This window comes from Carlito syrichta, unplaced genomic scaffold (assembly GCF_000164805.1).
Source record: "Carlito syrichta isolate Samal-C Ts95f unplaced genomic scaffold, Tarsius_syrichta-2.0.1 Scaffold302955, whole genome shotgun sequence".
Classification (NCBI taxonomy): Eukaryota; Metazoa; Chordata; class Mammalia; order Primates; family Tarsiidae; genus Carlito; species Carlito syrichta.
In genome coordinates this window covers 28,436-38,799 of record NW_007247051.1, presented here as the reverse complement: position 1 = coordinate 38,799, position 10,364 = coordinate 28,436, and the positions used below count along the sequence as shown (strand labels likewise).

At 51.4% G+C, this 10,364-nt stretch overlaps 1 protein-coding gene across 1 annotated transcript in view; it reads left to right on the top strand.

The window, feature by feature from the left end:
- The window catches only part of DNAH10 (dynein axonemal heavy chain 10), a 173,439-nt gene that overhangs the window by 155,999 nt on the left and 7,076 nt on the right, over nucleotides 1-10,364 (top strand). The window contains exons 63-67 of the mRNA XM_021711970.1: nucleotides 804-1,077; nucleotides 5,579-5,683; nucleotides 6,339-6,493; nucleotides 7,374-7,528; nucleotides 9,060-9,243. Coding sequence (XP_021567645.1) covers nucleotides 804-1,077; nucleotides 5,579-5,683; nucleotides 6,339-6,493; nucleotides 7,374-7,528; nucleotides 9,060-9,243 — 873 coding nt within the window. The remainder of the gene's footprint in view (nucleotides 1-803; nucleotides 1,078-5,578; nucleotides 5,684-6,338; nucleotides 6,494-7,373; nucleotides 7,529-9,059; nucleotides 9,244-10,364) is intronic.

Here is a 10,364-nt window from a genome sequence, read left to right as displayed (position 1 = left end):
CCTGGGGTGCCTGCTCTCTCCGGCTCAAGGAGAAAACCAGTCTCTGCGATTCCAGGGGGCCCCCCAGCTGCCTCTCATCAGACTCAGGCTTCAAGTCACCTGAGGAGTTGCCTGATGACAAAAGGCCACCTCCTCTGGGTGTGCTGTGGGGACGGGTGTCCTGAAGGCATCGTGGGGCTGTTTTGCCTCAGGTTGGCCTCCTTCGGTCAAGAGTGATCGAAAACCCAGCCCTACGTGGCTTTAGGCCAAGGGGAAGTTATCAGTTAAAAAGCAGACAGGTCCAAGGATGGCTTCAGGCAGGGCTGGATCCAGGACTTCAGAAATTCCAGCAGGACTTGGTTTCTCTCCATTTCTGAGCTGGGCCTTCGGCTGGGCTGGTTTCATTCTCTGTCAGTTCTTCTTGTGGTCATAAGGCCGATCTGGCCTCGTGTCCTCTCAGTTTCAATCCCCAAAGGACATGTGAGGCTCTTCCTATGATGAGGGTCCTGAGAGCCACTTTAGTGGCACACTCACCCCAAACCGTCCCGGTGGCCTGGGGATGCTGGGCTCAGATTGGCTGGGGCTGGGTCACATGCGGGGCTCGGATCGGCTGGACTGGGGTCCTGTGCACCACAGTTGGACGGAGCCCCACAGACACAGTGAAAAGGGTCCGGGGGAGGCTGCCGCAAACAGCCACAAGGGGGGGCCGTGGTCCCTTGCGGTCTCTGGAGCATTTGACGCATCTCTGCTGTCCCCACCACTCCCGCCCTCTGCGCGTCCCCTCAAGCTCCCCGTTTCCGGGGTCCTCTGCGCCTCCCCTCCAGGTCTCCGAGAAGCTCAAGCTGGCGGAGAAGACAGCCCTGGACATCGACCGGCTGCGCGACGGCTACCGGCCGGCCGCCCGGAGGGGTGCCATCCTGTTCTTCGTCCTGTCGGAGATGGCCCTGGTGAGCTCCATGTACCAGTACTCCCTGACCGCCTTCCTGGAGGTCTTCAGGCTGTCCCTGAAGAGGTCGCTGCCCGACTCCATCCTCATGAAGCGGCTGAAGAACATCACGGACACGCTCACCTTCAACATCTACAACTACGGCTGCACGGGTGAGGCCGCCCGCCCCTGACGGGGAAGGACGCGCGTGGCTTAAGGTCACTTGATCCGTGAAGTGGAAACTCCCCCGTGGTGCTAAGTGTGACGGTCCTTCTCAGAGGAACGTTCAGAGCTCTGAGTTTTAGAATCGCAGTTTTATCGAGATGACATTCACATACCCTACGCTCACCCTTTAAGGATGTGCAGTTCCATGATTTGTCCTCGCCGGGGTACAGTTGTCACCGTCATCCAGGCCCAGAACATCTCCGTCAGCCCGGACAGGAAACCCATGCTGTGCTCCTCCTACCCCTGGCGGCCACCGGTCCACCCTCTTTCTGTGGATTCGCCTGTCCTGAACATTGTGTATGAATGGAGGTGCCCAACCCGTGACTCTTTGTGACCGGCTGCTTCTCCCCGGCATCATGCGAGATTCTTCCATGCTGTGGCATGTGTCAGGGCTTCGTTCCTTTTTATGAATGAATAAGATTCCACATACGGACAGACGGTGTTTCGTTTATTCATTTGTCAGTTGATGGGCATCTGGGCTGTTTCTGCCTTTTGGCTGTTACCATGCTGCTGTGCACAGTCACATACAGGTTTTTATGTCGACATCTGCTTTGTTTTCTTTTCTTTTGAGTCAGAGCCTCACTCTGTCGGTCAGGCTGGAGTGCAGTGGCACACTCACAGCCACTGCAGCTTCAACCTGCTGGGCTCAGGCAGTCCTTCCGCCTCAGCCTCCCAAGCAGCTGGAACTACTGGCACGTGCCACCACACCCAGCTAATTTGTTTGATTTATTGTAGAGACAAAGTCTTGCCATGTTGCTCAGGTTGGTCTCAAACCCCTGGGGTCGGGCAATCCTCTTGCCTTGGCCTCCCGAAGTGCTAGGATTACAGGTGTGAGCCACCGCACCCAGCCTGAACATATGTTTTTAATTCTCTTGGTGTATATCTAGGAATGAAATTGCTAAGTCATGTGCTAACTCGCTGTTTAGCTTTTTGAGGAACTGCCAGACTGTTTTTCAAAGTGTCTGAGCTATTTTTCAGTTCCTAAAGCACTGGTTCTTAAAAATGCTTTATTATGGACATTTTAAACCCAGGCAAAAGAGAACTGCTTAATGACCTCCATATACCCTTCCCCCAGCAGTGGTCAACCCTGGGTTTGCTTATGCCGTAACACAGTTCCCTGTCAGCCCCGATTATTTTGAAAATCTGCTTCATATTTGTCTCATTGATCTGTAAATATTTGAGTTTGTATATCTAAAGCAAACTTTTTTGGTAAAGGTCCAAGTAGTAAGCATTTTAGGTTCTGAAGGCAATGTGGTCTCTGTCTCAACTACTCAACTCTGCCACTGCAGCACAAAAGCTGCCATAGACAATAGGTAATGAACCAGCATGGCTGTGTTCCAATAAAACTTTATTTATAAAAATGGGCAGTGGGCTGGATGTGGCCCCTGCCCTGTGGTTTGCCCAGCCCTGCTCTAAAATATAAGGATTCTTTTTCAAAGTATAAACATCATGCCATTACCCCATCTACAGATTAATAACTCCTTAACATCATCCTACATCTAGTATTCACATGTTCGCAACTGTATAAAAAGTTCTTTATCTTTTTCTTTCTTTTTTTTTTTTTTTGAGTTGGAGTCTCACTCCGTCACCCAGGCTGGAGTGCAATGACACACTTATGGTCACCCCAGAGGTAGCCTGCTGGGCTCCGGCGATCTTTCCACCTCAGCCTTCCAAGTAGCTAGAACCGCGGGTGCGTGCTACCACACCTGGCTAATTTTTTATTTTATTGTAGAGACGAGGTCTTGCCAAGTTGCCCGGGCTGGTCTTGAACCCACAGGCTCAGGCAATCCACTCGCCTCGGCCTCCCAAAGTGCTGGGATTATAAGCTGAGCCACTGAGCCTGGCCAAAAGTTATTTTTCACATTTGTTTAAATCAGGACTCCAGTAAGGTCTGTGTTATGACTGGTTGTGTGTCACTTAACTTCTCTCTTTCCCCTGGCATTTATTTGTGGAAGAAACTGCCTGGTTGTCTTGGGTTGTTTCCCATCATCTGAATTTTGCTGATTGCATCTCTGTGGTGTGTCATGGGAGGGACTCTCAGATGCCAATATATGTAGCTTTTTTTTCTCATGGGGCTATAAGAGTCCCAAAAGAGGAATCATCAACCCTTTCTCTTTTGAGTCAGCGTCTCACTCTGTCGCCCAGGCTGGAGTGCAGTGGCACGCTCACAGCCACCACAGCCTTGACCTGCTGGGCTCAGGCAATTCTTCCGCCTCAGTCTGCCAAGCAGCTGGAACAACAGGCATGCGCCACCACACCCAGCTAATGTTTTGATTTATGGTAGAGACGAGGTCTCGCTAAGTTTCCCAGGTTAGTCTCGAACCCCTGAGCTCAGGCAGTTCTCTCGCCTCTGACTCCCAAAGTGCTAGGATGACAGGCATGAGCCATCGCACCTGGCTCATCTCCCCTTTCCAGGGGCATGTCATGCTGGCTGCAGCACACTTGCAACCACATGAGGAGGAAGGCTGGCAGTGTCAACATTCACCATGTAAACCTTCACCTCAAGCCCTGTTTCCAGTACGGTTTCCCCTCAGCTATACTCGGTGTCCCCTATGCATAGACCCTGTTTTATCTCGATCATGTCCAAGGTTCAGTGGGGCAGGCAGGCCTTGTCTAGCAGCATGGAGTGTGAGAGAGGGTCTGGGAACTGACTGCTTCCTAAATAAATGGTCCCCCGTCGTCTGTTTTAGCCCATGTTCACCCCCACTTCCAGGGGCACTTGGTTCTGCCAGTTCCTGGCTTTTTATGAGTCCTATGGTTTGCATCTCAGCCTTATCTCCTTCTTATGTAAGAGGCAACTTTCTCAGCTCTGCTGAATCAGTTATCACTTGTCCATGTGTTTTCAGCTTGCAAAACTGTGTGGCTATTATCTTTTCTCCAATTTTCTGGGAGTTTATACCTTAAAAAAAAAAAAGCCTCGTCATTTTAGCCAGTTTTTGAAAAGGAGCTGGGATAAACTCAGAATGCCTATTTTTAAAACCAGGAGCCTGTAGAGTGAGTCTTAGAAATTAGAGGGTGGGTAGGGTACACTCATGTCCCCACCCCCTTCCTCTTTTGATAAGATGCTGTACTGACAAAAATGATTCATTTGCCTCCTGCGGCTGATCTATTAGCTTGCTAGGGCTACCATCACAAAATGCCATATACTAGGTAGCTGAAACGACAGAAATGTATTTTCTCAGGATCCTGGAGACTGGAAGTCCAAAACCAAGACTTTGGTAGATTTGGCTTCTCCTGAGGACTCTCTCCTTGGCTTGTAGCTGTCTTCCTCCTCTTTTTTTTTTTTTTTCAGTTGGGATCTCACTCTGTCACCCATGCTGGAGTGCAGTGGCACAATCCCGGCTCACTGCAGCCTCAACCTTCTGGGATCCTCTTGCCTTAGCCTCCCAAAGTGCTGGGGTTATAGGCATGAACCACTGCTCCTGGCCCGATGGCTGGCTTCTCACTGTGTCATCGCATGGTCTTTCACCTCTGCATGTGTGTCCCTGGTGCCTCTCTGTATATCTAAATTTCTTCCTCTTACAAGGACACAAGTGAGATTGGAATTGGGTCCACTCCGTTGGTCTCATTTTTACTCAGTCACCTCTCTAAAGACCCTGTCTCCAAATGCAGTCATATTCCGAAGTGCTGAGGTTATAAAGTTTGGGAGATATAATTCAGTCCATAACAGCTGGGCATAAAATTGTTCCTACAGGGCTCACTTAAGTAGCCAGTGCTCCTAACACATTAAAGTAGAATTTAAATCACAAATTTTGACTTATACATTTTTTTTTCAGGAATACATTTCTTTTGTTAAACAAAAAAGAAGAAATCTAATATTGTGCATCCATCAATAGAGAGTCTGTTGATAGAGTATGCTTCCTCTGTAGCAGAGGTTGGCAAAACCACGGCCAGCAGTCCAATTCCAGCCCACGCCTGCTTTTGTAAATAAAGTTTTATTGGCACATGGCCTACACATTTCATGTCTATTATCTATGGATACTTTTGCCCTACGGTGGGACAGAGACCCTCTAGCTTGCAAAGCCAAAAATATTCACTCTCTGGCCCTTTCTAGAAGGCTTGCTGGCACTGCTCCCAGTCTGTCATAGACGAGAGCTGACATAGAAGTTAGGCAAACACCCGCATTTGGCTGGGAAGGTGGCCTCTTCCCCGGGCCTACTATTCCCACTTCCCCCCGAGGGGGTGTGATACATGCCTCCCGTAGACGTAACCCTTTCCGCTGTGTTCAAGTGGATGTCACTGCACACTGCACTTGGCTGTGACCCCGGAGTTGAGCCCATCTTTTTTGCACTTAGATATTCATAGACATTGGGTACACACAGAGGGCCAGATGCAGCTGTGCTCCTTGGGTGTATCGCTTTATTTCTCTGAGATGTAAGCACACTGTGCATAAGAAACTGTTTTAAAAATGAATTTTTAAAAATCCCTGCCATTTGATGCTTCCCACAGGGTTGTTTGAGAAGCACAAGCTACTCTTTTCTTTCAATATGACCATCAAGATCGAGCAAGCGGAAGGGCGAGTCCCTCAGGAAGAACTGGATTTCTTTTTAAAAGGTAATGGATCTGCCGAGTTTCCTTCTTCCCAACCACCTTGATCTACAGGGAACACGCATATGAGTTTGTTTGTTAAAATAAGCAACAAAAAATTCTCCTTACAACTCAGACCCCAGCGGCACTGCTTTAAATACCGGGGGTGCCAAAAAAATGCATACACATGTAAGAGAGGTTATCTGTGTACTGCTTTTAGTTCCCCGTCATCAGAAGTGTCTGGATGCTGTAACCACTTTGAGCACCTCTTATAATTGCAGAAGTCAAACGTGACTTGTATTCATCTTTTGTTATTGGTATATATTGAATATTACAATGTTAATACAGTTTTTTCCTTTCTTAAAATGTGTATGCATTTTTTGGCACCCCCCCCCCCGTATTTCAGTCGCGAATTCTAGCCTCAGAAATGGTTCCGGTTGAACTCAGAGCAGCCAGCTGATGCCTCGGGGCTGCCCTGAGGCTGGATGTGGTGCCGAGAACTGGCTGGGGTCGAGAACTGGCTGGGGTCGCTGACGGTGATCAGGACAAGCCCTGGCCTCCTCTTTTCCGTCTCTGTCTTGGGAAGTGGCCTTTTTCCTGGAGTGCAGGAAGGCGAGGTACTGAGCTGCTGGCTTTGCGTTGGCGGTACAGTGGCTGTTAACTTCTCTTTGATCGTGATTAGGAAACATTTCCCTGGAGAAAAGCACACGAAAAAAGCCCTGCACGTGGCTGTCTGACCAGGGATGGGAAGACATTATTCTTCTATCAGAGATGTTTCCGGACATCTTTGGGCAGCTTCCTGGTGATGTGGAGAGTCATCAGATTATCTGGCAGGAGGTGAGGTTGCGTTCTCTTTCTCCTCCTCTCCTTCCCCACATGTCAGCAATCTCCAGATTAAACTGTGGCCTCACCTCTTGTGAGTGAGAAGATACCCTTATGAATGACCCATTGAGAGTATAATCAACGCCTTCTGCCTCCCTGAATGGAATTCTCCTCTGGCTAATTCTGCTAGCTGCGTGGGAGAACCGTCCATCTACCTGTCCACCCATCTGTCCATCCGTCCATCCGCCCACCTGTCCACCCAGATGTCCACCCGTCCATCTGTCCGTCTGTTTGTCCGCCTGCCCATCCACCCACCCGCTCGTCCATTTATCCACCCACCTGTCCATCATCCATCCGTCTGTTGATCCATCCATTCATCCACCCACCCACTACCTGTCCATCTATCCCCCACCCATATTTCCCCCCTCCTTCTGTTCATCCACACATCCACCTGTCCATCTGTCTGTCCATCCGTCCACCCATCCACCCACCTGTCCATCTATTTACCTGCCCATCTGTCCACCCGTCTGTCCATCCGTCTGTCCATCCACCTGTCCATAATCTACCCGTCCATCCATTCTTCCACCTCTCAGTCTGTCCATCCATCCATCCATCCATCCATCCAACAAATATTTGTTGAGCATCTACCATGTGCCACGTACCATGTCCCTTGACGGGCACCAAGGACTCAGCAGGGATCCAAACTCATTTCCTGCCTTTCTGAAGTTCACAGTTTTGGGGGGCAGAGAACGACAGACCTGACCAGAGTGACCTTGAGTCCATACGCCTATAGATTCTCACCCCCTTGCAGGGACTTTTGGCAGCTCCACGTTAAAATGGGGGCCTGTGTCGTTTCCGCGGTGACGCCATGCTGACTCGCGTCTGCTTTTCCCAGTGGTATGACCTGGACTCCCTCGAGCAGTTTCCATTCCCTCTGGGCTATGACAACAGCATCACCCCTTTCCAGAAGCTGCTCATGTTGCGCTGCTTCCGTGTGGATCGGGTCTACCGGGCAGTGACCGACTATGTGACTGTAACAATGGGAGAGAAGTAAGTGTGTCACTTGGTTGGTCTGTCCCTTTCTGTGGGTTACAATCTCTGGCATCCTCCCCACCTGGACTCACAGAAAGCAGCGGTTGGTCAGCTCCCGAGAGAGAACTGCCAAGTCCTGTCTTTGAGCGATATTTGGTAGCCATTCTAGAAGAGTGCTATTCACTAGAAATACAATGTGAGCCACATGTGTGATTTCACATTTTATCTTTTTTTGAGTTGAGATCTCACTTTGTTGTGCAGGCTGGAGTGCAATTGCACCATCATGGCTCACCAGTCTCAAATTCTTGGGCTCAGGAGATCCTTCTGCCTCAGCCTCCCAAGTAGCTGGGACTACAGGTGTGAGCCACCACACTCTACCTAATTTCAAATTTTCTAGTAGCTACATTAGAAAAGAGACAGGTGAAATTAATTTTAATAACATATTTTATTTAACTAAATATATTAAAATATCATTTTATGTATAATCAACATAAACATTACTGAGATATTTTACATGCTTTTTTTGGTATCATGTCTTCAAAATCCTGTGTGAATTCATACTTTCAGCACATCTCATTTGGGACCGAGCCACATTTCTTTTTTTTTTGAGTTGGAGTCTCATCCTGTCACCCAGACTGGAGTGCAGTGGCCACCGCAGCCTCGACCTGCTGGGCTCCGGCGATCCTTCCGCCTCAGCCTTCCAAGTAGCCGGAATTACAGGCGCGCGCTACCACACCCGGCTAATTTTTTGATTTATGGTAGAGATGAGGTCTCACCTGCCCAGGTGGGTCTCGAACCCGTGGGCTCAGGCAATCCACTCACCTTAGCCTCCCAAAGCGCGGGATTACAGGCTGAGCCACTGAGCCCGGCTCCGAGCCACATTTCAAGTGCTTAGTAGCCATGTGTACCTCGTGATGACCAAATTGGACAATGCAGCCCCAGCGCTAGGTGTGAAGCCAGACGGACAGCAGGGGGCCACAGGCCCAGAATGCCTCTGGGGACCAGCAGGTAGTGGGCATGAGTAGGCTGGGTTGGGTCCCATTCCAAGGACAGCTGCCCTTTGCTCTGTTGACTTACACCAGGTGGCAATGGGGACCCAGAATGGCTAGGTCCTCTGCTCTGAAAGAATCTGGAAATACAGGTTTTTACCTGAAACCTCCCAAACCGAATGGCAGCTAACTGACACACACACACACCCCTCCGGATGTGGGCCATCCGGGACGTGCGTGGGGCTGTGATGTGGAACCTGGGTTTTGTGCCAAGGGCACGTCCACCCGGAAGCCAAGCAAGGGCACCCAGCTGAGGACAAGTCTGCTGAACACGGCATGGCTGCTGGAGGGAGGCAGTGGCGTCCCTGTCACAGGGCTTGCCCATTGTGGGTGGCGGTGTGCTAGACCCCGGATTCCAACCAAGGAAGACTGTGCAGAGAGCGAGACCAAAGGACAAGGCAGAAGGCCGCACGCTCTGGGGAGACAGTGCAGATCACGCACTGGCCCGGGCCGGCTGGCCTCCCGAGGGGGAGGACTGTCCCATTGGCTTTTTTCCCCAGGTACGTGCAGCCCCCCATGATCAGCTTCGAGGCCATCTTTGAGCAGAGCAGCCCACACTCGCCCATTGTGTTCATCCTGAGTCCCGGCTCTGACCCTGCCAGTGATCTTATGAAATTAGCCGAGCGAAGTGGTTTTGGAGGAAGCCGCCTCAAATTCCTGGCGATGGGTCAAGGTCAGGAAAAGGTAACTTGCCATCGGCAGGGACAGCCTCTGCATTTAGGTGAGGTCCCGGCCTCTGCTAGGGATGGGTTGACCTGGCTTTCGACTAAGAGTGCCACTCCATATGTGAGCCGGCTGTACTTCTGACCCACGGAGCAGTCAGCACGTACCACACGTGGTCACTGTGCCGTGCTGCCACATGCTGTCCTTACCTCCCTCAGTCCCTGCCACACCCTCTTCATGGGGCAGGATGACCACCGCCTCAGTTGCATGGCCAAGGAAGTGGGTTGAGAGAGGCTGAGCCCGACCATGCCGGGCAGACCGTGGTGCCTACCCACGACTGCTGATCCTTCTGGGCCAGCGAGCTTTCTCTGCTGCAGCCTTGTCGCTCTGCACCACACTGCTCCCTGCTAGAGCTTGTGACACACATTCAGTTTGATGTGGGACAAGCTCTCGGGAAAGGCCTGTGCGCCCGTGAGTGTGATGGTCCCACCTGGGGGCGCTGGGGTCAAAGAGCCCTGGCTGTCACTCCTGGCTCTGCTGTGAATTGTCTGTGAGGTTCTGGGCAGGCCCCTCTGCTGCTGGAAGCCCAGGCGAGGGTGAGGATGGTGATACCGAGGCTGGATAGCCCAAGGGAAGGCCGAGCAGCTAGGCACAGCCAGTTCTCTCAAGCCCCAAACTGAAAGCAGCTGCTGTGATGTCAGCACACGGCTAGGTTTCAGATCATCTCAAAAACCTAGGTTTTCGTCGCGTGCTTAGCTTGTCTGTACTTTGAATTACGTTTGGGGAGGAACGCTGATTGTTTTCCTGCGTTGGGCCCTTAAGATCATACGGTGGCCAGGGCAGCCCCTACTTCTTGGTGGTCTCCTGCAGCCCTGCTGGAGGCGCTCGGCGGGCTCTGGCAGGTGCGACTGCGTGGGAGGAGCTGAGCTCTCAGGGCCAGGAGGCTGCGGCCGGCCAGCATTCCCAGGCCGCCTGAGGGACTTCCAGGTGGTTGTTCCTGCAAAGGCTCCAGAGCCACGGTTGTTCTGGGTTGCTGGCTTTCCTCTGGCATTGCTGGAGTGGGCGTCACCTTTCCGTGGACTGGAGTTGGTTTCTGGACAGCACGGGGCTGGCTTTGGGACGCCAACACCCCCCCCCCCCCC